This window comes from Dysidea avara, chromosome 10 (genome assembly GCF_963678975.1).
Source record: "Dysidea avara chromosome 10, odDysAvar1.4, whole genome shotgun sequence".
In the NCBI taxonomy this organism is placed as follows: Eukaryota; Metazoa; Porifera; class Demospongiae; order Dictyoceratida; family Dysideidae; genus Dysidea; species Dysidea avara.
Window position 1 is genome coordinate 29918650 of NC_089281.1, and position 27482 is coordinate 29946131.

General features: G+C 38.9%; 3 protein-coding genes across 5 annotated transcripts; 2 read left to right on the forward strand and 1 right to left on the reverse strand.

Annotated features, from left to right (window-relative positions):
- The first annotated feature begins 1703 nt into the window (after nucleotides 1-1703).
- LOC136267961 (steryl-sulfatase-like) lies at nucleotides 1704-5828 on the forward strand. The gene is made up of 15 exons (XM_066063180.1): nucleotides 1704-1831; nucleotides 1885-2042; nucleotides 3105-3237; nucleotides 3287-3399; nucleotides 3448-3532; nucleotides 3637-3749; nucleotides 3798-3860; nucleotides 3912-3959; nucleotides 4011-4058; nucleotides 4104-4144; nucleotides 4195-4294; nucleotides 4348-4416; nucleotides 4496-4593; nucleotides 5042-5128; nucleotides 5463-5828. Exons 1-15 carry the CDS (start codon nucleotides 1741-1743, stop codon nucleotides 5614-5616), a joined length of 1401 nt encoding a protein of 466 aa, XP_065919252.1. The 5' UTR covers nucleotides 1704-1740; the 3' UTR covers nucleotides 5617-5828.
- On the reverse strand, nucleotides 5692-14164 carry LOC136267958 (WD repeat-containing protein 1-like). Its single transcript, XM_066063176.1, has 13 exons — nucleotides 14020-14164; nucleotides 13835-13956; nucleotides 13692-13782; nucleotides 13492-13639; nucleotides 13037-13295; nucleotides 12399-12482; nucleotides 12256-12347; nucleotides 8881-9104; nucleotides 8462-8615; nucleotides 7533-7728; nucleotides 7086-7256; nucleotides 6285-6432; nucleotides 5692-5914 (listed from the first exon to the last, which is right to left on the reverse strand). Exons 1-13 carry the CDS (start codon nucleotides 14033-14035, stop codon nucleotides 5808-5810), a joined length of 1812 nt encoding a protein of 603 aa, XP_065919248.1. The 5' UTR covers nucleotides 14036-14164; the 3' UTR covers nucleotides 5692-5807.
- Nucleotides 14100-26655, forward strand: LOC136267959 (TATA box-binding protein-associated factor RNA polymerase I subunit B-like). Of its 3 annotated transcripts, none has more exons than XM_066063177.1 (12): nucleotides 14100-14213; nucleotides 14383-14467; nucleotides 21152-21261; nucleotides 21312-21691; nucleotides 22245-22347; nucleotides 22400-22529; nucleotides 23564-23732; nucleotides 24943-24989; nucleotides 25626-25716; nucleotides 25772-25863; nucleotides 25921-26358; nucleotides 26408-26655. In XM_066063177.1, exons 1-12 carry the CDS (start codon nucleotides 14127-14129, stop codon nucleotides 26419-26421), a joined length of 1746 nt encoding a protein of 581 aa, XP_065919249.1. In that variant the 5' UTR covers nucleotides 14100-14126; the 3' UTR covers nucleotides 26422-26655. The 3 variants fall into 3 exon arrangements, with proteins under 3 accessions (XP_065919249.1, XP_065919250.1, XP_065919251.1); XM_066063178.1 differs by having other exon boundaries at nucleotides 14181-14213; nucleotides 21202-21261; XM_066063179.1 differs by lacking the exons at nucleotides 14100-14213; nucleotides 21152-21261.
- Nucleotides 26656-27482: the final 827 nt, after the last annotated feature.

A 27482-nucleotide genomic window follows, 5' to 3' on the forward strand; every position in this document is an offset into this window, starting at 1 on the left:
ACAGACATGGGACTAGTACCAGACATCTTAACTTAAATTTGTACAATATAAATGCAAGCTTTCTACTGCAAATCCATGTGGTAACAACATTATATGCTCTCAGTGTAATCATGGATTAAAGTATATTGCAGCATGTGGCAGTTGCAGGAGAGAGAGTTGCTGAAGTGCTGAGGAAACTGTTTACAATAATCGTGACAAATACAGCTAATATTGATTGCAATGAATTTCTTATGAGAAAATATTTTAAGGATAATATGCATTTTTGTTAGCCACAAATGACCAGATTTGCAAAAATAGGTCTACCAAATGTATTTAATAAAGAAATCACAACTTAGTGTACAAGGTGAATATCAACCTGACATTTTCTCCACCTAATAAGTGATGCTGGTGCTCACTACTGATCAAATTTCAAGTCAATACCATTTTCCAATCTGAAGTTATGAGTTGTCAAAGTTGGTAAATTGGATATGTGTGGAAGATCCACTTTCCTGAATCCAGTCACATATGCCTCAATACTAAATTGGCCATAAACATTTTCCCCAAGGTGGATTTTAGAGGATTTTGGATATGTTATTCTATGAAAAATTTGCTTTCTAATGATACCAAAATCAGCTTTCTTCGAATTTTTCCGGGTCCAACCTTAAATCTACCGGACTATAAGGGGGCATCTCCAAACCGATTTTGGTACGCTTAACGTCATAATGACGTTAAGGGGGGAGGGGGTTCAACCCATGACATTATAAATTTTTATTAAAGCAGTTATAGTGTAAACAGCTAGGAATAGAGCAGTTATACTGTTTGTACACTATGTCAGTTTTCAGGTAAAGAATATAATGTTTTGTGCCAGCTTCTATTGCCAATGCATTGTTTTCATAGTGTGACGCTAAGGACGGGGGGGGGGAGGGGGGTCTGAAGCAGCGGCGGCGGAAGTAGTTGATATGAGGGGGGGCTGGGCTGACCCAGACTTATTTCTATAGTTTGGTAAGGTGAGACCAAAAAAAAAAAAAAAAAAAAAAAAAAAAGGTCGCAACCAACTGACAAGAGCTTTCCACCTCACCAGCTACCATTCCTAGCTGATAAACTACATAAAAATCCTTTCATAGCTCGCTACACACTGACTACTTTATTAGAGTGACTGCTCTATTAGAGTATCTCGATCTTTATCACGGTTTTCAGCCCCACTCCAAGAAAGATAATTTCGGTGTGATATCATTCTGAGGGGGGGGCTTTAGCCCCCTAGCCCCCCCCTTTCCGCCGCCTATGGTCTGAAGTTAGCGTCATTATGACGTTAAGCGTATACCAAAATCAGTTTGGAGATGCCCCCTAAGATATGTTTCAAGACTGAAAATTTCATGTGCACTTTATTTACAAAATTCCTAGCAGGCTAAAAGTGCCCATGGGATGGTGCTCCGGCAACTATAGCCCGCTATAGCGAGGATTCTTAATAGCGTTACATGTGGTGACTGTATAGAGTATTTTACTACTGACTGCTCTATTAGAGTATATCTCAATCTTGTTTGTACTTTTCGAGAGGGTGGCTCCAACCTTCCCAACCCTTGGACGAGCCCACGGATCCCGGCGACTGATCGCAAGTTGACTTTGTCGCATGCGTGGCGGGTGTCCGGCAGAACCTTTTGCGGGTTTTGCCTCGGGTTTTGCAGTAGCTTTCCGCCCACGGGTTAATAAAAACGTGACCGATTGAGATTCAATGGGTGGGGCTGGCACGAGTAACTACTAACAATGGCAGCAAGCATGTGGACCTTCCTACTTGTCATTTGCCTCGTCCTCATAACAGTAGATGCTACCCCTAACATACTATTTATTTTAGCAGGTAAAAAAATCTGTGCATTAGCTAATAATACTCGTACATGTTATACTTTGTAGACGATCTTGGCTATGGTGATATGGGAGTTTACCCTAATCCAAACACCACCCATGGGAGGCTGGACACACCAAACCTCAACACTCTTGCTAAACAATCAATGATGTTTACAGATGGCTACGCTGGAGCTCCAGTCTGTGCTCCATCTCGTTGCACTCTGGTAGGTACCATCACAGATACTAAAATATTAGAATATCTATGGTATCATCGTGTGCGAATATAGCCACGCCCATGGTCACGAGTTGTAACTTCGTCATGTGATTTGCGATGAAAGAGCCGGAGCTCCAAAAGTCAGTAACCTGACAATAGGGTGCAGATGCATCGTCATGCATGTAGGCTGCATGTTATCACCTCTAGCTACTTGGTAGTCTGAAAAAAGCGGTCTGGCCACGCGAGACTAGCTACTTGGGACATATAAAAATATGTGCAGCAGCAGCAAGGTTGAAACTGGATCAGTTACAGTAGGCCAGCAGTACATGCAGTTTCAACCCGTCTGCTTTTAAATAAATTCTTCTCAGAAATAAATTAACATTTAACAATGTGTATCATATAGGCAATTTAAGTGTGCCTATAGCAAGTAATGATTTTGTACCCCATATGCATAATCAATTATGATGGCCACCTCTTTAATAAGACCACCTCGTTATAATGGCCACTGATTCTTTGGTCCCAGACTGGAGTGACACTATTCAAACAGGCAAACTAATCAGAGAACTACTGAACTACTCCACACATTTGTAACGGTGAACCATTATGAAGAGGTGGTTAATTAAATACTACCCCACTAGGGACCTGTGAGAAGGCTTAGAATACAAGAAGTCAGAAACATGCAGAAAAAATCCCAAACCCAGTGGTGGCTTGATCCCCTACAACTTGCAGTCTAGGCATGCACCAGAGGAGCCACAACAGCCGGGATCTGTGATCTTCTCTGCATTCAACCTCTACTTAATCATTGACTTCTCGCCATCAAGGGGTTTTTATTAAATGCTATTCCACTAGGGACCTGTGAGAAGTTGACACTGGGCAGTCCACACACACACGCACACGCACATGCACACACACACGCACACGCACACGCACACACACACACACACACACACACACACATACAACACACAAACACAGTCCATGCCACACACACTACACTACACACACACATGCACGCACGCATGCACACACACACACATACAAACAGGTTTCACTGGATTGTATCATCATCCAGATGTTGGGTCGTCACACTGGACACTGTACAGTGAGGGATAATGGTCAATCTTTAAAAGATGATGACATCACCATAGCTACCATCCTAAACAAAGCTGGTTACCACACTGCTCTGGTTGGCAAGTGGGGACTAGGTCAGGATAACTGCTCCCATTGATCTTGTTGTGTGTATTCTTCATATAGGGAGCAATGGTACTGATGCTTCCCCTAACAATAAAGGGTTTGAATATTTCTATGGTTACACTAGCCAGGAGAATGCTCATGATTACTATCCACCATTTTTGTGGCATAATGAGGTAGTTGTGTAATTATGTGGCTGTTAGCTACATCTTAATTGTTGATAGAAACAAATGGAGATATCTACTAACAAGAATGCATCAGCTAAAAAATGTGGTTATCCCTACACTACCCATTGTGTGTGGGCTGAAGGTTATCATTTTACATGTTCCTAGCTGTGTATTTTCTGGGGAATACCCTGGCCATGTACAATGTTTTCATCATTCCATCAATGATAGTTTCTCTCTCTCTTGTAGATTTGATGGTCAATGCTACTTTAAAATATTTAGAAGAAGCTGCATCCTCATCCACGCAACCATTTTATCTCTTCCACTCCTTCACTACACCTCATGCTGGAGGTATTGGCAGTGTAAGTGTTACTATAGACATACACTTGACAGATCTATCTATTGAACAGGATGGAGAAACTGGTGTTCCTGCCCCCTATGACTTACCACAGTACAAGAGTGAATGGCCAAGGGTAGGTATAGTATTTTGCTAACACAAACTTACTTGTAACTTGACTGTTTAGGTTGAGAGAGATTTTGGGTCTGTTGTCACCATGCAGGATCAACATGTGGTCTGTACCATAATCAGAAGTTATTATTTAAGAACGTGCGTCTTAAATTAGGGTGAAATGCTGAAGAAACTGGAAGAGGTCGGGTTAGATAAGAATACAGTAAGCAAATGTGATATTATTTCTGTTATTATGTTCTCTTAAAAGGTTATCTTCTACGCTAGTGATAATGGAGCACATAATGAAGGGTGACTATAATTACCACTTGTAATGTGATAATTTGTGTTATTATTTACAGAGGTCACAGCTACAAATTTTTTGAGAGTTCTGGTCCCTTACGAGGTTTCAAGAGGAGTGTTCATGAAGGTGGAGTTCGTTCTCCTCTACTGATAAGATGGGTAATGTTGTGTATCCTACATAACTGGTTGTACATGTATAGCACTTATTGTAGCCAGGAGTAACTAAACCTGGAACAGTATCAGAACAACAGTGGGGCTTCTGGGACTTCCTACAAACTGCGGTAAGTCAACAATACTTTTGTCCCCTAAATGTTTTAATCACCTCTTGTTTGGTGGTAAGTCACTTATCTTCATTTACAGGCAGAGATTGCTGAGGTTCCCACTACTTCCCTACCTGACAAGTTGGATGGGTACTCACTGGTCCCTACATTGAAAGGAAACAACCAGGAACAACCAGAGTATGTTGATTATATAGCACTATAGGCCACAATACAGCATGCAGCTTCCTTTGATAAAACTAATATACTTTGGATGTGCATAACTCTAATATATGTGTTACTGCTATATTCCAGATAAAATGGAGCTAAATATGGTTGATATACTCTAATAGAGCAACCACCTCTCACTCTTTCATGTCTACTATGGCAATTAAGATGGCATAACTGTCATAGTGTGGCTATCAAGTAGTCCTATTATTGCATGGACCTTTAAATTTTATTGAAAGATTCTGTCACTTAATTGAAAGCAAGAAAAGAATTTGTATGAACACTAATACACATGTATATTTGACCAGCAAGTAGAAATTCTCTTTAAGTCATGCTATTTATGAACCTGGCCACTGATATTGTGAGTTCTTGAGTAATTGGTTCAGCATGTAATTCATTTCATATTATTCACACATTTTAGGTACATCTATCATGAGTATTGTCATCCTAATGAAGACCACAAGGGATGGGGACAAGGGATCAGGTTTAAAAACTGGAAATCTGTCAGGTAAGCTCTTCAAGTTACATGCATTATGATGAGTCCTCATACTATGACAAAGTGGGATTCTAACTAAGGTCACTCCAAGAGAGCATGCAGTTTCCCATATTGATGCTCCAAATTTAATGTGGGCCAAAAGCATGACAGTTGATCTTTCTGTACCTGCTTGTGACAGGCCTTCTGTGACCATTTCAAGTAGGTCCTAAACATAGTTAAGGTGTACTTCATAACCTCATTAATAAGACCACCACATTGTAGTGACCATATCAAGTAGGTCCCTTTATAACCTCAATGGTTTCACTACACATTTACACTACTACTCTTTACCTCACTGTTACTATAGATACAATGCTAATGACACTACAGTGGAGTTATATGATCTAGAAGATGACCTCTCAGAGACTAACAACTTAGCATCACAACATCCTGATGTGGTCAAGATGGCTATTAACTACATGAACACTGCTCATGTGGATGCTAACTTTTGTGGACACTGATGAAAAGTGCCTCAGCAATGAACCTTGTACCTGTGTGCTTATTAAGTGTTCAACGCTTTACTTATATTTACAGTGTTTAGTGAACAATTGTTAAATAGTATAAAACAAATAATTTTCTAAATGTTTTACTGATAATATTAAACTAAATATAACATAATGTGATGACAAACAATGTTGTTTGATGTTCATAATCACAGTTTCACATCCCACAATCGAATGCAACAGTCGGATGCACCTGAGGCCAGCACCTCATTGGACAGCCATGTCACCGAATCAATTGGAGCCAAGGGGTGGGCACCTAATAGAAATAATTTAAACCATAAATACTGAACCAAAAACAACAGACAACTGAATATAGGATATGTTTCTTATTCTCAGAGTAGCATAAGAACACTTGTATTTATCTGAGCTGATTTTCCTTAACTTGTGTCATAAGGAAAATGTGAGGTATTAAGATGTAATTCAATACTGGGCATGGACTTGTTGCAAAAATGTTTAAATGTGAAAAGTGATTATTTACAAAAATCACTGGGAGTGAACCTACATTCACCTCCTTGATATCACTGGTATTGTGGGAAATTAATTACATGAGCATCTGTTAGTAATATTTTGAGCAGTAGTTGGGACCTATCCAACAAAGCTGTGCATATAACATGCCATCAACCTACCTTTCACCATAACTTTCTTGTTGTCAAGGTCACCAAGTTTGGCGACCACAAGGTTGGTATCCACTCCTCCAGTAGCTACCATACTGGAGTCTGGTGACCAGGCAACTGATGTGACTCTGGCCAAGTGGACGAGCGTGTCCTGATTCAACTATGTTGAAGAGACATTAGTGCACCTTACAACAACATCATTGTGAACAATTCAGTAATGATACTATAAATGAGTTTTATGATCAAGGTTTCATTTGGGGGCCTTGACCCCCCCCCCCCCCGCTAAATTTAAGCAAAACCTTAAAAGAAAGTCTCACAACAACTGTAGTATTAATTGAAATGCATGTGTGTGGGTAATATAGTGTGCTCGAATGCGCAAAACTTGTGTTACAAATATTATAAGTACTACATTGCGACAAGTCCTACTCATTCTTTTCCATACATCAACAATATCTCATAAGTCACTATCTGTTACTAATTAGCATAATCTATGAAGTGGCTATTATTGCTTATGGTGCATTATGGCAGGCACAGTAGCTGAGAACTGTACCTGAGAATACACCAGAAAGAGTGCGAGTCTAAAAATACAAAAAATTCCTAGGGATACCCCCTGGATGCAATGTGCTTATGCACACAGACATGCAGTTCTTTATATCATCGCCTCCTCACTCTCATAAAACCATATAGCTCCCCTGCCCCCCATCTGAGTCTTCAAGGTTTGATCATACTTTGCACATGTGCGCGCGCGCACACACAACACACACATATAAACAGACACACACACCTATGCTATTAGAATTTCACAGTTCTCACCTTGTATGAGCCGGTCTCATAGATGTAAAGTTTCCTTCCCCCTCCACTGACAGCCAAATAGTCACCACCAGGTGAGTAGCTGACTGCGGACACTTCTCCACTGTAATAGTCCAGCGTTTGCTTCAGTGTTAACTCATTACCATCAATAGTGTATATGTAGACCTTGGAGTCCTGTATAGTGGTAGAATAGTTTGTGTGAGGCTTTTGTGACAAAGTGTAAGGATCAATGGCTGTATTGAGATATTATCATGAGATAGCATTACTAAATAATGTGTTGCCTTTATAGAGCAGTTGCACATATAGCAGAACCTCTGAACAACTTGGGGGAACACCCAACTAAAATTCTACAACTGTGAAATACTGTGTGAAATAATGTAGAAAGCTTGACATAACTTCAGTATTGTAATAGAACAATCATTTTTGAAATTTGATTCTGTGATCACTGACCTTGCTTCCAATTGCCACTTCAGGTTTGGTTGGGTGCATGTCAGCTGACACAGGATCATAGGAGACAGCCAAATCTGACACTCGCTTGTTGTCACGTATCAACACCAACATTGAGTTTGTTGCCACAACTGCTGTACCATCGCTTGCTACAGCAGCATCTTTTGGGTCCAGTCCATCCAACAACACACTCTCAGGACTGCAAGACACAGACAAATACGCATAAATGATATTGAACTAGTTATTAAAAAAATTTAAAAGAAATTAGGGATCAATACAACATACATGCTATAAGAAGTAAGGAAACAAGCTTACAGCAGAAATGAGAATGATCTACGCATTCCAGGTAGTTTTTTTTCTGGAAAAATGTATTGCAAGACTGTTTTTTAAAGTGTGAAAGTTTACAAAGTCATATGATTTCTTACTGATCCCTACTTATTAAGTACTACCGTACTTAATCATACCAAAACCTTTGTAAATAACAGCCAAAAACTATTTCAAAACAACCACTAAAACACTATCGGAATATGGAATTCTGGAGTCAACAAAGTGCGATTTCTTTTTTCTAGATCATATAAAATTAGTGTTAATATGGAGCACTTCTCTAGTAAGTGTCCATATGTACTGGATTTGTTGTGCAAATTTTGAGTCACTAGCCAGAAAAAGTTAGCAGGTGAGGTATAGTAGTGGAGTGACTGCTATAGCAGTTTATTTGCAACCATCAAATTGGCTATAAACAACAAAATTTAGCCGTTTCAACCAAGCTACAAAAAGCCAAGGACCCTAAAATGAGCAAAGGAAGCTTAAAACAACCTGATCATCCACTATTGAAACAAGTCTTAGTCAGACCGACTCAGTTGGGTCATGCAATACAAATAAAGTCTTGATAGACTATTATTGGTACATCTCTGTGTTATATATATATGACTTACCCAAATTCCTGACTATCTGGTAAAATGTTTCTGAACAGTTTGTCTTGTGCGATGGTGTAGAGTTTGTTAGAGCCAGGTGCAATCCTGCACACCTCATAAGTGTGTGGACGACCACTCACAACATCCATGTCTCCATTCTCAGAATTCCAGTGGAGTAATCAACGTTAAGGAGACAGACAACATTTCTTTCCTTTTTGAAACATAAGTAAACTGTTTATTCAAATCTCCTGACCTGATGGCTAAATTAGGCAAGTCACTTTGTATTGACACAATTGGGCTATTTATCAAATTGGTGGGTTCACAATACCAAAAATGAATTTTAGGGAAAACCCCCAAGTTAAAGTTTACACAATGCTGAGACAGACACTACAATTTTAAAAAGGCTTACAGAAGAGTACACAACATAAAATAAAGGATATCCACTCGGCCATCAAAACTAGCAGAGTACAGTGTTGTTCCCTTATTATAGGAGGAGAGGGCTGTGATGTTCTTGTTGTGACCAGTGAGCACACGGAGCGGCTTGTCTGGATTATTTCGATCGAGATAATTAATGTTGCCAGTGAGAGACACGGACAAAAGGTACTCTCCTTGCCACAGACAACTGACTTGCTGGTCCTCGACAGTGTTACCCATCTTGAATTCCCTGCAAGATAACAAGAACCATTCAAACTTTAATAAGAACAACATACTATATGAGGTACTATTAATACAACTCCAGAAAAATTTGCACTCATGGTAAAATAACTTTTCATGACCTTAACAATCACAGAGATTTCAATTCATGGTGACCTTTATCATTCAGCTGTGAAAGTGTGGCAGCAGTAGTTTCTTGTGAAAATGTTTCTGATACAAATCACGCAAGTAGCTCACACGAACGCCCTCGGATTTATAGCATTTTGTGGTTTGAGAAATATATTGCACTTGTGAAATATATGCAGTGTTGTTGGCTACAGTACTCCTGTCCGTAACACAATTAATAATGATAAGTTCACTGACCTTGCGAAAAAATTTTTTTTGCTCATTCTAGTTCCTAGCCAAAGTTTGCATATAGCATAGAGTATTGCACATAACAAAAGGGTCATTCCATGTCAAATCAACAAGGAATTTAGGGTCACCTCTCGGATTTTGACGAAACTTGGTGTGTTTGTAGTACCTGTGGTGCTTATCACTCATGCTAATTTTTAGCTCCATACATTCCATAGTTTCTGATTTATGACCACAAATATTTTGAATATTTCATAAAAATTTGGTCCATCTCTAGTTATAAAATTGACTGCAACTTTGTTCTATGTAAATATTTTTAAACACAATTTTCACTGATGGAAGACTGTTGATTGACCTTTCCAGTGATCCCTAAATTATGGGATATCCACTTAATTATGGTTCAAAATTACTTCATTGAAAACTTTAATCCTTTATATTTTGAAAAATGCTGCTTGAAATTTTTCAAATTCTTTTGTGAATAATGATTGGGTCATAGTCTACGTTTGATAAAAGTTTTGTGGTGGGACCACAATGGGCTCAAGAGATATAATGGATTATGATGTGGTATGCGGTGGAATTTTCAGGCTATTATTGCTGTATTGGAGTGTATGCCTCCAATAACCACTCACAACAAGGCTATGCCAAGTTTGTCTTACAGAGTGAAGGTGTCTAGGTACATTGAAACCTGTATTAGTGACCACCTGTATTGAAAGGCCACCAATATGCTGCAGTTAAATTATACTTCTTTAACGTATAGCACAAAAGCATCAACCCTTTCTAGCAAATCCAAAAATGGTCCTTATTAGACAGGTTGACTATAAATTATAGATCTGACCACCATGTGTCCCTAAACATCATGTAAATGTTGTACCATCTCTTCACAAGTACCTTCTTTATTAAGTTGAATCCCACTGTAGTGGACTTAGCCATATTTAAGTTCCGTATGTGGCTGCATAGATACATACAACAGAACTCCTCAGAAGGGATACCTGGATACCTTGATAACCAGGACACCTGTTTATACACTGTACTCTCACTCTAGTGGTGCACATACATTTGGACCAAGATACTTCTGTAGCTTCTGTAATATGAGCACTTTATTATGGTCCTAACAATGGAGGGGTTTTACCATATACGTACATGCATTAATTGTACCTCAATGTGTGAAATTAATTACTACATTACTTTACATTCACGACCACTTTGAAGATCAAATCATAAATTCATACACATACTCACATAGGAAGTAAACATGTTGACCACATATTTAACATTTACCTGTACTGATCTTCAAAAACGTGAACACAAAATACTTTGAAAAACCATTAATTTTAGTAATTGCAGTACTATAAATCACACATTGAGGTGCAAGCAAGTGTTAATAATATAAAAACTCCTGGTACAAGTAATGCATCTACTGTATATAGTGTAACTCTTCTATTCCCTGGACCATTGATGAAGTGTTCATTTTTGAGAAACCACAGACTTGTCTTGGGTCCAAAATGTACGTACAATTATAAAGTGAGATCATGAGGCTATCAAGGTACCCAGATATCCTTTTTAAGGAGGTCTGTTGTACCTATGCAGCCATGTACGTAACTTGAATAGTGTAGAGTGGGGATATGTATGTAAGTATATAACAACGAGATTTTACTTAATAAATAAGGTATAACTGAAGAGATGGTACAACATTAATGTGTTTATGGACGCATAATGATCTCATTTATAGTCAACCTGTCTAATAAGGACCATTTTTGGATTTGCTAGAAAAGATTGATGTTTTGGTGCTATACATTAAGATCCAATTAAAGTATAAATTAGCTGCAGCTTATAGATGGTCTTTCAATACAGGTGGTCATTAATACAGGTTTCAATGTACCTAGACACCTTCACTCTGTAAGACAAACTTGGCATGGCCTTTTTGTGAGTGGTTATTGGAGGCGTACACTCCAATACAGCAATAATAGCCTGCAAATTCCTCCACATACCACAACATAATTCATTATATCTCTTGAGCCCATTGTGGTCCCACCACAAAATTTTTATCAAACATAGACTATGACTCAATCATTATTCACAAAAGAATTTGAAAAATTTCAAGTAGCATTTTTCAAAATATAGAGGATTAAAGTTTTCAATGAAATAATTTTGAACCATAGTTAAGTAGATATCCCATAATTTAGGGATCACTGGAAAGGTCAATCAACAGTCTTCCATCAGTGAAAATTGTGTTTAAAAATATTTACACAGTACAAAGTTGCAGTTGATTTTGTAACCAGAGATGGACCAAATTTTCATGAAATATTCAAAATATTTGTGGTCATAAATCAGAAACTATGGAATGTATGGAGCTAAAAATTTGCATGAGTGATAAGCACCACAGGTACTATAAACACACCAAGTTTCGTCAAAATCTGAGAGGTGACCCTAAATTCCTTGTTGATTTGACATGGAATGACCCAAAAACAACACAAGCTAAGAATCACTGTTAACAGCTATGAATATCCAAAGCTGCTTGCTTTCTGGAGGTTGTTATAATTGCCATACTGTAATCCATTTTTTGTAATATAAATTATTTAATAGAAATTATTTTATCGGTAAAACTTATAGCCACTAGACAAAATTCCCAACATTAACTACATGGGATACTGCCTTTAATGCTGTACATATTGGCTATATACTGCCATCATATTTTGTTTAGTTATTCTACAAAAAAAAATTGTACCCGAATTTTTTTTTTTTGCAATAAAGCAAATTACTATAGAATACAACACACTCACACACACACGCAGACAGACACACAATCTCACGTTACAACTTGAGAAGTCTGCACATCCCACAACTTGCACGTCTTGTCACCAGAAGCAGTCAACACGTGCTCACTATCTGGACCCCAACTGAGCTGTGATAGTAGCTACACCATCATATCATACCACCATTTGATACAGCTCACCGCATATATTCCACCTGAGTGGGCATTGGCATCGCCTCCCAGTGAACCAAGCTTCTCACCATCTTTTCCATTATAAATAAACACCTGAAAACAGATACCACCTTATCTTAAGTGTCCCCCCCGCATGTGTGTGTGTGCACTTGTCCACGATTCAATTCTCATTAGTGTACACAGATTTAGACATCTATAATCAGGACACCTCACTAACAAGGACACCTTGATAATCAGGACACTTGTCCATGGTCCCATTTGTATTAGTGTACACACATTTAGACCTCTGAAATCAGGACACCTCACAGTAAGGACACCTTGATAATCAGGACACTTGTCCATGGTCCCATTTGTATTAGTGTATACACATTTAGACCTCTGAAATCAGGACACCTCACTAATAAGGACACCTTGATAATCAGGACACTTGTCCATGGCCCCAATTAGTGTACACACACATTCAGACCTGACCAGTCACATGCTCTAAATTTCTGAATAGAATTGTACTATATACACAATAGGTAAGAAAGTAGTTACAAAAGACAACATATGACATCAAATAGACAGTTTAGTTCACACATTGTTCACCATCCCCAGAAACCAAACGATATATTAACATCTTTACTCTACACAGTATTATTTGTCACCTTTCCATCTGCTCCACCAGTTAAAAGACGTTCACCATCAGGAGAAAACCTTACGACATTGACAAATCTCTCATGATCGTGGAATGCATTTTTGTAGCGAAAAGGAGGTCCCTCAAACCAGCATGCAATTCTGTCTTCACCACCTGTAGCCACTCTGAAGGGACGAGTTGGCCGATAATCGATGGAGTTGATTGGTTTACTGTGGCCGATTATCTCACCAACAGAGCTACCAGAATCCCACAAGAAAACATGCCCGTATCTGGGGAGAAGAATAAATACCAACGTCGACATGATTTATTGCCAAGTACATTGTTTACCATACACCACCGTACCCAATATTGAAATAGGTCTAATATTTCATCATCTGATGTTCAAATTCATGTTCACATCACCACATTACAGACCATGGTCCCATCATGTTAATACAACTACAACTACAGTCTTGCGCCACTTACTTTTCCCTTCCTTCTCCACACACAGCAATCCTCTTGCTGTCTGGTGACCATACAATATCCTTAATAACACCTGCTATTGGTTGATACTCGTATTTGAGTATGTGTTCTGCCTGTGTAGTGTCCCAAATTCGGATTTTACCAGAGTTATCTGCACAAACACCGAAACACTTATATAAGATGCGTATATGTGATATACTGACCTCCTGAAGCTATGTAGAATCCGGAGGGTGCGTATGTGGCCACAGAAGCTGGGACTGAATGTTGTGTATAGACGTCGGATATTCCCGGATTCTAGTAATGAAAACATCAAGCTCAATACACTTAGCACAGCTACCAAACTCACAGCAATGTCCCTGATCACCACACTGTTACCGTTACAGTACAGAATGTTCTTCCCTTTCGGATCTCCCTTGATAACCAGTGGAATACCTCGCTGTGTGCGAGGAAGGGTAGCGAAAATGCTCCCTAAAACAACAAGCAAACAGTAAATGCGCACACAGTTCTATACAACAGTACACATTGCCTTACTTTTCGTGCACGACATATCCACTCCAATATCAATCAAATGCTACCAAATATGGGAAAAGTGCTGAAACTGGAGAAATCTTCAAAAATATGAACGACTATCGAATGGGATGACCAAATGTCCAATATGCGGAGCTGAAGATTTTGATGAGAATGACGGGTTGTACTTCTGTGCTGACTGCGGAACTCAATCACAGGTAAGGCTGGCCAACCTTCCACAGCTTTAACAAGAGAAAAAGCTGTAAAAATTTGTACCGATGTTTTACGAGAAAAAACGGCACACAATGTACAAATACATTTTGAACATAGCTTCTGAGTATGGTGACTTGTATACTGCACCTGTTTTGATTTGATGTGATTTTGTAGGATATTCGTGAGGAAATTGCTGATGATGCAGGTGACCAAACCTTATCTCAATCAAGACTGATGAGAGTCAAGACACAAAAGAAAGGTGAGGAAATGTACTCTTTATGGCTAGATGATTTTTCTGGGACAATATTTTTTATGGTTAGTATTATCATAAGAGTCATACTATGAACTCATTGTTTTACTCCTTTGGGCTACAATTAATTAGGTAGGTGGATTGGTGTATTATTTTCTCACTAAATAGCTAATCACTAAGACAGGTCCCACTGTTGCAGATTATCTATACCAAAAACAGCCAAGCTGTGAAAAAAGTGCAACAATGAATTGTCAAAGACTTGTCTACTATTTGTGTGAATATTATACGGAATGAAATGATTATCAGGGTGACTTGTTACACAACTGAACCCTGTACAGGGTGTTATGTATGTATAGATGTTTGTGATCTAAGGTGTGATCCAGCAAAAGTTTGGATTTCACAATGTTTTACGGGAAAAGTGAGGGAAGAAGTATCGAATGTTCTACTGCAAAAACCTTCCCTAAGCAGAATAACTCGCCATGACATGAGTATGTTATGTAGTTTTACCTACTAACTCACTTTATAGACGCTTTGCAAAACCACGCCTTCCTTTTAAAAACCATAGTAACTGAGCCGCCACCATTTTCATTGGGGCCAGTGTACATAGCGGCGTATGGCATATTCCTTCATACTGCTTCACAGCACCGCAGTTTAGTTCCTTTTGGGAAAGGATAAGTGTGTTTTCGGGAAATGATTAAGAGTTGGGTGAACTGAGCTTGGAAATCGACACCCAGCCGCTACTTTTGAAGAATTGAAAATCTGGCCGTGATGAAGAAAGTCGTTTCGATTAAAAGTTTCACTCTCTGCAACTTTGTTATCAGACAGAAGTAGTGAAACTTACTGTGAGTGTAATATACAGCTCACAAATACTGTCTTCTGGTATTCAATGTGTAGATTCAAGCCACTGAGTCCCCCCAGCTGGTCACACTGGACCATGACTTACCCTCGCCACTATTACTAGCCAGCTATTGTGAGAATATTGGAATGATTGCTCTGTTGTACTTGTTGGAAATAGGAAAAGTCAGGAGCACAATACATTAAGTTTGATATTAAGAGACTATCCAGAAAAGAAAAAGGGCTACATCTCAAGTTATATATTCAAAGTGAAGTGTAAAGCTGTTAGTGTATAGTGTGGTGACTATACATACCTCTCTTGCTCTTACTTATCTGAAGATAGCATGGTGTATCAAGTATGACAGAGACAAGACACAATTTCTATACTCGTCAATCATTATGTATATGGCTATCTCTGTACACTCACAAGAGTACTAGCTATGTTACACACAGTATATGAAAAGGAGTGAATGACTAACTACTTTATGTGTTATAGAAACAATTGATAATTCCACAGCCACAGTAGCTACATGAAATGAGGATGGCATATTGGATGGTGCTGTTGTTTGCAATATCACTGCTTGTCAGTGCTGCTGACACGTATCTTTGTAGATACCCAGATACTGTTTTCAAACAGCTTACAAGCTGATAACCCAAACTGTATGCAATTATGCATAATTATATGCAAACTTTTCAGATATTAATTTGATTTTTCGTTCCCGGTATGTGGAACAAAGGTCTTGGTGAGCCACATTGCTTGCATGGCAATGAGTTATCTTGTTTCTGCAATTGAAAATACACAATGTGTATGGCACACACCTTGCAGAGCAGTGCTTTTATGTATTCATTCACCTACCGAGGATACTGTCTTCTTCAGGTATGTGGAACCATAGATAATACACGTAATAAAGGATTGGCAACGCGCATAGCAACTATTAGGCAATCCTCGTTACGGTCGCGTGACTTATGTAACTTATGCACGTCTATCGTCATAGATATGGCTACCCTACAGAATGAATGCTCCGCTTTATCGTTCCTAGTGCTGTTATTTCGCTATCCAGTAGTAGAGAGGAACTACTCATGTAACCAGTATCGATCGTAGTGAGCTATCAGATAGCGGATTTTGGGTGCTGGCAGCAACTTGGTGAGTCGTGGGGATGGAGTCTTATTTACTGTGGCACAGGAATATCGAATCCTATGAAGGATTCGATGTGCTCCTGGTAGCCAGCTGCAGTAGGTCATAATAAGGATGGACTATGTAAACCAGGGTTTAAGCCGGTTGGCTGTTCGTAATAGGGCTTCAGCAGCAAAACTACTTTATGTATCCAGTGGCAATGTGTTTTTTTTTTAATCGAGAGATGGACTGATGGATATTGTGTGTATATTTGGCATTTGTTTCCCCAGTAAACATCAGGTACCCACTAATGTTGCTGTGACAGCTCACCAGGTCCCCAACTGTATACAGCTGGAGCAATGTGAGTAAAGTTTGTTGCTCAAGGAATCACCAAATTGGCATAACCGGGAATCAAACCTGGAACCTTTCAATTACCAGGCCAGTGCTCTAGCCACTTGGCTATGCTGCCTCACTGTCCTTGTCTCAGCTTTGTGGTCATTGTGTAACTTTGGGTTCTGCGACTTCTCCCTGTGAGATCTAGACCTGGACAGTAGTCCTGTAGATTACTAGACCTGTCCCAGGAGGATTCTGCACAAGACTCTAGTACCTGAGTAGTACACAGGTATCCCAGTGTTGGTTTGCTGGGTGGCAATAACTGTTTCACACAACTTCCGGCTTAGGCTATATGTGTGTGCGTGTGCGGAGGACAAGAGTTCAACACTGCATTTTATTTTTGTCATGTTTGTTCACATGTGATGTGTTGGTTCATTAGGCCATTGTATGTGTCGTATTGTGTGGGTGACTAGGGTCACCAATGCCGGGGGTCAGTCACTCAGAAAATCCTTGAAATTCGGCTATCAAATTTGCAGCAAGTTTCAATGGTGAGATCTCAGAAAATATCCTTTTATACCTGGGGCTAATTGTTTGTAGGAAACCATACCAAGGGGTCTTATTTACTCCAGAAACCATGGAAGATCTTGTGATGGCTGTTGTTTTAGGTATGTGGAAAGTATTTGAAAAAATAATTGACAAATTTCTGAACTTTGATCGACAATATTTCACTGAGTGAGAGACCTCTCGACCAATATTCCTAAATTGTGTAATGTTTAGGGATTTCAAGTATTTGATTAGAATTTCAATAATATAAATCTTTATCTAGGTGTTTACTAGGATCATTTCATTGCTACTATTGCATGAAAAGAGTAGCCAACAGGACCTCAGCAGCCTCAATGGAGATGTAGGTGTGCTTTGCACAAATCAATTAATCGAACATCTGTCAGTCAATTGTCTAGCTAACTCCAAGCCATCCTGTAAGCCTCTAAGGGTGTGTCTGTCACATATGGTTCTTATAATCAAGAACAGAAGCAAAAATAACTGATTTTATGTGTGATTCCAAAGTTCAGAATTTTAAAGATTTCTTTCTGAGATTGTATGTGAGAGTCCCATGTCATTTGTGATTCCTATGGTTGTGATTTTGCTGCTGTTTTATTTGATCTGAATATTACTAGTGTTTGAATTCATTGAATGCTTTATTAGAGTAGCGAATGTTCTATTAGAGAAGTTAAATGATTTTTTTTTCATGTTTTGTAGAAGAGATTTTGTACAAAACTTAAGTTATCAGGTATCTGAGCTGCAGGTGGCCCCTAGGAGTTCAGATAACTAGTGTATGTTTATATCAATTATTATAATATAGCCCGCAACATTAGTTCCAGCACTTGAAGGGACTGTCTATTTTTGTGACAAACACAAGGACGTCACTTGATATCCAGTGGATGGTATTTGCTATGAGCTACTACATTTACAAACCTGCTCATTATTCCCTGTCTAAGCTTGAAGTCATGGTACACTACTCTTTACCACCAGCAGCTCCTTCATGTTGATAATATGCTCCATTCCACTGCACCTTTTATATCCCATTTTCACATACTTTGATGGCTAATGTCACATCTGAATTTGAGCTGATGCATATTTGTGTTCCACCACCATAACATTGAGCTCTCTTGTGCTGAATAGTAACTTGATGCTTCTCCACATGGTACCACGACAAAACTCCAAAACCCAGCACAATGAAACAGCTTCAAACCGTAGTTTGGGTAAGTGGTACACCTACACAAAATAAAGCATTCCACTCTATTAACGGTTACAATTAATTCTTTATACATTGTTTGAAAAAAAAAGCACTTTAGTGTCCTTGTTAAAACTATGAAACAGTGGGCCTTATCTTGCGGTGGGTTAAAAATGGCAGTATGTTTCACTATTTTATTACATCAGATACTCACCTTAGTAGTTGTACGTTCATTTGGACTAAGCTTTACGTCTTTACTGAGTAGTACTCTGCTACGGCACAAGGAACAAAGCAGCCTAGTGCGTTTAGTAATGGATGAGAGGGCGTGTTAACTGGATGATGTACCGTAATGAGGATTGTACATGACATCACTACAGGTTTAATAGGCACGTTGCCAATCCTTTATTACGTGTATTATCTATGGTGGAACTGAGGTCTTGGTGAGCCACATTGCTTGCATGGCAATAGTTCTCTCATTTCTGCAACTGAAAATTCACACTCCTTGCAGAGCAGTGAGTGCTTTTATGTATTCATTCACCTACTGAGGATATCGTCTAACTATTCTTCATTGATGTCTGCAGCAGCTGAGAACACAGCATATACCAACACTGTCGGCTTATACTAGCAGTCCTGTTTTGCGCCCTGTTCAACCCTGATAACCAGCTGCATCTAATCAGAAACACTAATTTTAAACCTCTGAACACTCCCATAGTCTGTTGTTCAACACTACTGCTCTGGTTGAGGTGCTGTCAACATCGAATTTCAATGCTGCGTAATCGCAATTATTCAATGCTGTGCAATCGCAATTATTTGTACAGCCCCCAATGAAAATGGCGGCTGATCGGTTACCATAGTTTTTAAAAAGTGGGCGTGGTTTTGCAAAGTGTCTATATTCCTAAACTATCTTTCAGTACGTCTATAGCTGACTTTTTACAGCGAGATCTGCAGGTGAAGGCTGAATGCTCTACAGGGTGACTTGTTTGACTCTTTACATGGTTACTTGGTTGAAAAAGAAGAATTAGAGGAAGATTAAGAAAACTATGAAGAATATAAGATGAACATTGAAGGTGCATATCTCAGTGATGGCTGTGCAGATTCGACCCAAATTTGGACCGTACCCTGAGGAAGTTTCCACAGCAAAATTCCAAGCACTATTGAGCTACAGGTACATGAAATGGTGTTTTCTTGGTTCCGTAAAATGAGTCTGTCACATGCCCGCATTGGCTGTGCTTGGCCACACGACACACAACTGTGTGTCTTGATACAGCTTCTTTAATATTTTGTAGTACTCTAACAGCCCATTTACACTAACCATCTAGTTCGAACTAACTCGAATCAGAGTGATTTCCAAGTCAGTGTAGACACGTACCGTATCGAACCGAACCATGTTGAACCGCTCTGAAATGGACCTGCTAGGGATGTGGGTCTGGTTCGAACTAGTTTACTCTACTCACCCAGTATAAACAGTTGCGAACTTGCAGTTCGATTTGGCTCTAATAAGCGGGATAAAGATACGGAGAACTACAGCTAAAATGGCAACTGAAAAGGCGAAATGAAGCAACAGCAAAGTATTTAGGGGACAATATGGAAGGACAGCATCAAGAACAACAAAAAGACTCAAAAACAAACAGGTACGCATGCGAATGAACAGCTAACCAACTCCATAGAATTGAGAGGTTGTCGCCAACACCGAAAACTTTATCATGCTTACTAACCTTACAATAACAGAGCACACAAATCCTTTAACTCCATCAACAACGTCTACTTCGATGAAAATTATGATTGTGGGTTTAACTTTTTTTGGTGATTGGAGCGGGTTTGGCCTTCGTAGTATAAACGGTGCTAAAAAATTGATCTGGATCGAACTGAAGCGATCTCATCCAGAGCGACCTGTAGTTTAAACAGGCTGTAATAGAGCATAGTGACTAATAGAGCATAGTGACTAATAGAGCATAGTGACTAATAGAGCATAGTGACTAATAGAGCATAGTGACTAATAGAGCATAGTGACTAATAGAGCATAGTGACTAATAGAGCATAGTGACTAATAGAGCATAGTGACTAATAGAGCATAGTGACTAATAGAGCATAGTGACTAATAGAGCATAGTGACTAATAGAGCATAGTGACTAATAGAGCACATTTTTTTTTCTGTGCACTTCTGATACAGTACACGGAGAATGTTGTAGAACAATCACTGATAGATATACGAGATTAGAAAACTTTATCACTCCAGTGTACTAAACTGGAACTTTCATTTATAAAGTAGAAATTAAATAATGTGAGTAGCTGAAAGCAAGGCAATGTGGTATAGGGTTTTAGCTAAAATGTGCAAAATAATATATAAGGAGGTTAAGAAAAAAATACGAAGAAAATAAGACAAACTTTGAAGGCACTCATCTCAGTGATGGCTGGGTGGATTGGAATAGGAGGTGCCCTTACCCTTCCATAGCAAAACTGTTTAATTTTCGTTTAGGCACTATTGAGCTACGGATGCGTACAAAATGACGGGTTCCTGTAAAATATACACTTGTCTGTTGCATGTCTGCACTAGCTGTATTACACACTATTGTGTGTCCTTAGTTAATGCTTTGTGCATCATCCTGCCAGAATGTTGAAAGCTCAAACTTGTCCCTTGTTCATGCAGTATTGTGTGTGTTTATACTCATGACTCATGCAGAAACTCAGACTGAACAAAAAGCATCGTGGAATTATTATGAGTTATTCCAGTTGGTGCTACAAGCTCAAGCTGATTCTCTCATCAAGCTAGGGTTTAAACCTGTTGTCAAGGTAACCAGGTTGTGGATGTTACTGTCATTGATCATGTATCTTACGAACAGGACTGTATCCGAACAATTTGGTTCCATTTCTTGAAGAACTTTGGTATGGACAAGTTAAAAAAGAATACCAATGGTGGACCTTCTGCCAAAAGAAGAAAAATTGATGAGGATACAGACAAAGGAAAAGGATCAAAAATTTTAAGTCTAGAATTTGATCCAGCAGATGAACTAAATTTGGATATAACTTCTGAAAGTAGTAGTAGTAGCAGTGAAGAGGAAACTGAGGAAGATGTTTCCATCCCGGGGGTGTTCGCTAGGTCTGGTGCTAACACAAAGGAACGCACCAGTATTTCTTACTTGACTCTGATGAGCTGTGTTGCTGTGTGTTACCTTGGACTGCTCTACGCTGGAGAAACTGTCCTGCTAGTGGATATTGCAAGGTAAGATGATGACACAAGTTGCAGTAAGATGTAGCCTTCCTTAATGTTAATGTGTAACATTTCCATTATGTACACAATAGGTCACTTTCACCTAAATGAACCCTCTTTATAATGGAACCACACTTATTCTCCATCTTTCGCATGTATGTAGTCTGACGCAGAATATCATTCTGACAAGCCTTGTGTATCGTATGACAAGCCAATGCTGTGTACGAATTCAGAGGATCTTAGGCTGTGTTGCAGTATTGGTTAAAAGTGCGACCCTAACTAAATGCTTCAAATAGGTAGGTACAAAATAAAAAATAAAAAATTCAATATGCTTTCAGACAAGCGTAACTTGATAACAGCTAAGGCTACTGGCTTGATTTTATCACTGTTCGATGTTGCTTCGTCCCTAGATGTGCCCTCATTTGCCAATTACAAGTTGTCTAGGGATCAGGCTTACCACCTGGTCTAGGATTTTTATTTCTGTGTACAACAGAACCTTCTTTGTGGGTCTCTATACAGTGGGATTGTAGAGGCATTGAAGGTATTATACTTGTCCCCACCACAGATGGACTAGGATGAATTATATTCCTTATTATCAGTTGCGTACCTCTGTTCTGCCGGACCATATCACCATGACAACAGCTGATCGGAGGACATTTTCACCAGTTGTAAGTGCTGATCACTGTTTGGTGTAAAAGTTACATGGTGTGTTTTAAATAGCACACATTAAGACCTGATCGGATATATTTACATGCACGTAAACTGTATCAAGGGTTATCACTACCAGAGCTACCGGTAGCTGATGTGTTGGCTATCGGCAAGAAACTGCTCAGCAGGTTACTTCTACCAGGTAAGGAAGAAACTGTAGTAAAGAAGTAGTTACAAAAGTGAAATACTTATCATATATTGTACTGTATAGTTGGGACCACAAAGGAGTAGGCGTGGCCCATGAAAAACATCACCCAAAAACCAGCCTCACTTTTCCCAGACGACAGTATTGGTTAGGCAAAACTAAGCCCAAACAAGCTTTCAGTTCAACTTGAAATGCTTTCACAAGCTGCTATGTAATTTTTAAAATTATTTTATAGAATTTTCTAGTGACTGAGTGAGTAACTGACTGACTGATGCCTTCAGATAAACATAACTCTACAACGGCTAAGGCTACGGGCTTGATTTTTCAGTGTTCAATGTCGCTTCGGCCTGAAAGGTGCCTTCTGGCATACCGCAGTACATATGATGCATTCTTCATGGACTTACCAGTGTCCTCCTTTGTGTCCCATTCATCTTTGCTGACAGTGAAAAGTGTCGATTTGGCGGAAGCACATGATGGCTTCCTTTCATAATGGAAATAGTCCGTGTTTTTCATAGTGGCTATTTTGATTGTAGAGGTGCTTTTCGAACAGTTCTTGATTTGTACTGCTGTGTAACGGGTTGAACATAGCTGACAATGAAGCATAATGGATACTTCACTTTTCAGACAATAATTGATCTAACTGGTGATGTGGTATACGTGGATTCACCAGTAATAATAATTATTTACAAAAAAGTTAACAAACAAGTACACAAAAAATTTAGAATTTTCAACTAGAGTAGGGACCATAGCACATCGATAAAAAGTACTGAAACAAGCTGGAGTAGTGCACGATATTAAATCACAGTAAAACAATAAGAAATGTTATATCCCTACTGTGCTTAAGATACCATAATGGAAATGCACAGTACTTAGGGATATAACACTTCTTATTGTTTTACTGCGATTTAATATCGTGCACTACTCCAGCTTGTTTCAGTACTTTTTATCGATGTGCTATGGTCCCTACTCTAGTTGATAGTTCTAAATTTTTTTGTGTACTTGTTATCATAATACTCTCATACACATTACAGTCAGTTTTCAAGGATGCCTACACAAGCTGCTTCTTATTCATCAGATGGACCCTAGCCATGGCCTATCCTCTCGGCATCTTAAAGGGTCAGAGAGATCAGAAGTAGAATGCATGGCAGCCATTGTAGTGTTACTGAAGATGTTTTACAGATTGGATGACCAGTATGAAGTGTGAGTTCTTAGCCAGGCCCAACAATGGCTGACTGTTTGCAGCCTTGATACCCACTGTGTCAGAAGGGGAGGGGGGTTGGTACATTGAATGAATCTAGTCTAGTTGTTAACTAATCATGTACACTTTGCTCAATTTGAGGTCTGTACATTAATATAATAAAAATATGAATAAGTAATGTCTTGGATTTAAAACCTCCAAAAACTGTTCATCCAGTATCGTATACATACAAATTTTTGAAGGATGTAATTTTTACGGTTGCTTGGCTGTCCACAAAATTTTCATCCTCAAAAGTTATAAGAAGTGGCTCAATGCTATCCTAAATCCATGAAAATTCTGAATTTTGTCAATAGGCGAAAGTTACACACCTTGAAAATTTGTATGGTATACAGCAGTCAAACCTGTTAGTGTGAACACTTGGAAATGAAGACACCGCTTATGGCCCCAAACTACAGTATACAATTCTTAGCACATAAAGTGACCTGAAATTGAATCAGAATATTTCTGGTCAGTCCCAATGCAGGTTCCATACTAAATCTGGCAAAACCTTTCATTGTTGTAAATTCAACGAATTTTCTTCCTGATCCTCCCGAACTGTTGTTGACTGTATAATAATGTGGAGAGTGTGTGTGTGTGTAGTGTGTATGTGTTGTTGTTATTGTTTCCTTGAGCAGACACTTTATTCACATTTGCTACAGCCTACCCAGCTGTTTAAATGGGGACCTGGTAGCCTGGGAAAAGCAGCCCACCCAGCTGTAACATCATCATTGTTTGGGTACCTGGTGTTTACTGGAGAAGCAAATCCCCAACTGTCCTTATCTCGCTTAGAGGTTATAGTGGAATTTCAAGTTCCGTGACCTCTCTCCGTGAGACCTGGACAGTCCTCCTGCAGGTTACTCCCCAGGAGGATTTACCTTCACAAGGCTCAATTCCTGAGTGGTTCACAGGCATCCCACTGCTGGTTCACTGGGCAGCAATAGATGTGTTTCACATGGCTGCCATAGGCATTGCTACACTTTGTGTGTGTGTGTGTGTGTGTGTGTGTGTGTGTGTGTGTGTGTGTGTGTGTGTGTGTGTGTGTGTGTGTGTGTGTGTGTGTGTGTGTGTGTGTGTGTGTGTGTGTGTGTGTGTGTGTGTGTGTGTGTGTGTGTGTGTGTGTGTTCATGAACTTATCTCTTATACTGTTGGAATGAAATTGTTTCTTTTGTTTAGGCACCAATCACGATATGTCCAGTCAGAGCATTGTACTACATCTCAAGGTAGAGAGTACAAAGCTTTGTAGCACACACTATCATGTCTAGCAGACTTTGTATGTATCACATGCACACATGTGGGATGGATGGATGGGTGGGCGTTGAATGTAGAACATATTTCCACTAATATTACCATACTACAAGTAGAATCAACTTTTTTTTTCTTCTCACATACTTAAAAGACACCTACTTTTCCTTTCATTTTGCAAAGCCAGAGTGGTAATGGATGCTTATTTTTTTTACCAATTGTGACTGCTCAATTAGAGTGCTTCCAAAGTCATGTGTGATATGTACATTCTATTGGAACTGGAGTGCTTTTAGGGAAAGAGAGGCATAATTTTTCTCCAAAGTATCTGCTGCTGTTCTAGGATCTGAACTGTCCTTACACGTGTTTCATTGTTGCACCATCACATGGTAGGAAATGTGTATTGGTGTCAATGTATATCCCAACACACATCAATAGCAAATGTACCTGTTTATTAGTTTGTGTATTTGAGTAGTTTAGAGTATTTTATAGGACATTTAGGGCTTTAAAAATTTAAGTAAAAAATGTTTATGATACTCTTACTCCAAAACAAAATTCTTTATTTCTTTCCAATTTGTGTTATGTTGCATTTATTACTCATGACATCTTATGGTTAGAGCATGGCATGTTTGTGTGGTCTGACTGGGTGAAGATGTTTTCTGAATACCACAATCAAAAGGACACTGCAGGATTGCTTCTCACTCCAGAGTAAGGTCACAATTAAGTTCCTGGAGTTCTGGTTACATATTTGTTATGTCCACAGAGAATTGTTGAGAACAAAAGATCTCAAGGAGTATTTAGAGTTCTGCAAGATGCAAGTGTTTGGTTGTAACCGAAAAGAAACTAAATATTCAAGTAAAAGAATATTCACTACTTAGCATATGTCATAGTACCATTGACATTTTGTTGCAGCATTTAACAAGGATGCTACACAGGAGTTGGAGCGAATATTCTCAAACTTTCTCAACAAGACTTCTACTACTGATGTCTCAGTGACTCAGTCTACCTCACAATCTGCATCACTTCATTGCTCTGGTGACAACATTACTAATAAAGAACGAGACACATCTCTTGTAGTTGGTTGTAGCTTTAAGCCAAGAATTGTACCTCTAAACTTTTCAGTTCCTGACTTTGGTAAGGCATACAGTTCGTATTGTTTTCATCCAGTCCAGTTTGACTTTCAAGAGCTTCCTCGCTCTTACCAATATGTACTCAGTGTGTGTTCTAGTTTGGTGGAGATTGACACTAAGATACTATTCAACTGTGTAAAGTGTTTTGAGTCTCAGTTGAATAAACAGTTGAGATTTGTCAGGAATTTACAAAGAGAATATGATCAAGAAAGTGTGGCAGGTATTATCAAATCTAAAGTTTTTCATGTTATGTGTATTAATTCATTTAGGGCAGCAACTATGAAGAAGCCATAGAAATGGTAGTTGTACTCTCCTGTAATGGTATGTCACTGGTGAAATGTCCTTCCCATTTATGGCCATACTTCTGCCATGTCAGTTAACAGTTTCACTTTATAAGGATAAAGAAATACCTAGAGTATAGACATACCAGCTATGAATCAGATTGAAACTACATCATCTGCAATACTATTGTAATGTTCATGTAGTGATGAAATATCTGCAAGAATCTTCTCCGTTGTAGAATAAGTCACAATATTCTCTCATTGTTGAGGCTGGCTCTTATTATTGTCACATCAGTAAACTTAGCCAACTACTCTAATAGAGCAATCATTTTGGCATATCTAAATTTTGATTAAATATAGCTGGTAACCAAGGACAATGATGTTAGAGCATTTGGCAGTCAAGTTAGACTCACTCACAACATTCCTACATTGCCACATGCAGATAATTGACATTTAATATTGTGTATTTGGTATTGTCTAGACCTGTCACTACATCCCCCACCTCCTTTACATACAGATTTGTTACAGCAGTGATAGAACATTACATGTAGTTAAAGCTGCTAAAGTAGCACAATATGGCTGCTCCTAAAGCTGTATAATTATGTCCCTGTCCACAACATTAACTTCGCCACTTTTTAAATGTGTGTTCATTCATCCTGCACATTACAAGTGGTGTTAGTTTCCATTGGCATGTCATCCTTGAGGTAGATATTTCACATTATATGTTATTGATAGCACATATTCAAGGTGAAATGATCTGCATTTTGCTGCAGCAATCCACTTTTTCTTTTTTAAAACTTAGAACCAGTTTTGTATTTACACATGTTTGTTTACTTTTGTGATTGCTTCACTCTATTGGATGTCTACAGACTGCTCAGCTCAGGTAATTGGCCTTGAAATAACCATAATATAACATGCTTACGTGGACTGTACTGCACTCTGTACTTTACACCTTTAATCTATAAGTAGCAGAATCATGTATTGCAAGGGAAACTGTCTATACACTGTAATTGTCATCTAATCAATTCCAAGTTAACGTGTTCACTTATCAAGCATACTCATG

Bases quoted from the DNA above. Each gene is read 5' to 3' on its own strand.
- LOC136267958 (XM_066063176.1), bottom strand. The intron at 9,105-12,255 runs GTGAGATTGTGT...GTTATCTTGCAG, and splicing joins CAGACTTCTCAAGTTGTAAC to GGAATTCAAGATGGGTAACA. The intron at 7,257-7,532 runs GTCAGTGATCAC...ACCACTATACAG, and splicing joins AAGTGGCAATTGGAAGCAAG to GACTCCAAGGTCTACATATA.
- LOC136267959 (XM_066063177.1), top strand. From the start codon at position 14,127: ATGACCAAATGTCCAATATGCGGAGCTGAAGATTTTGATGAGAATGAC. The intron at 14,468-21,151 runs GTGAGGAAATGT...TGACTCATGCAG, and splicing joins AGTCAAGACACAAAAGAAAG to AAACTCAGACTGAACAAAAA. The intron at 21,692-22,244 runs GTAAGATGATGA...TCCCCACCACAG, and splicing joins CTGCTAGTGGATATTGCAAG to ATGGACTAGGATGAATTATA.
- LOC136267961 (XM_066063180.1), top strand. From the start codon at position 1,741: ATGGCAGCAAGCATGTGGACCTTCCTACTTGTCATTTGCCTCGTCCTC. The intron at 3,400-3,447 runs GTAGTTGTGTAA...AATTGTTGATAG, and splicing joins CATTTTTGTGGCATAATGAG to AAACAAATGGAGATATCTAC. The intron at 3,960-4,010 runs GTCTGTACCATA...GTCTTAAATTAG, and splicing joins CCATGCAGGATCAACATGTG to GGTGAAATGCTGAAGAAACT.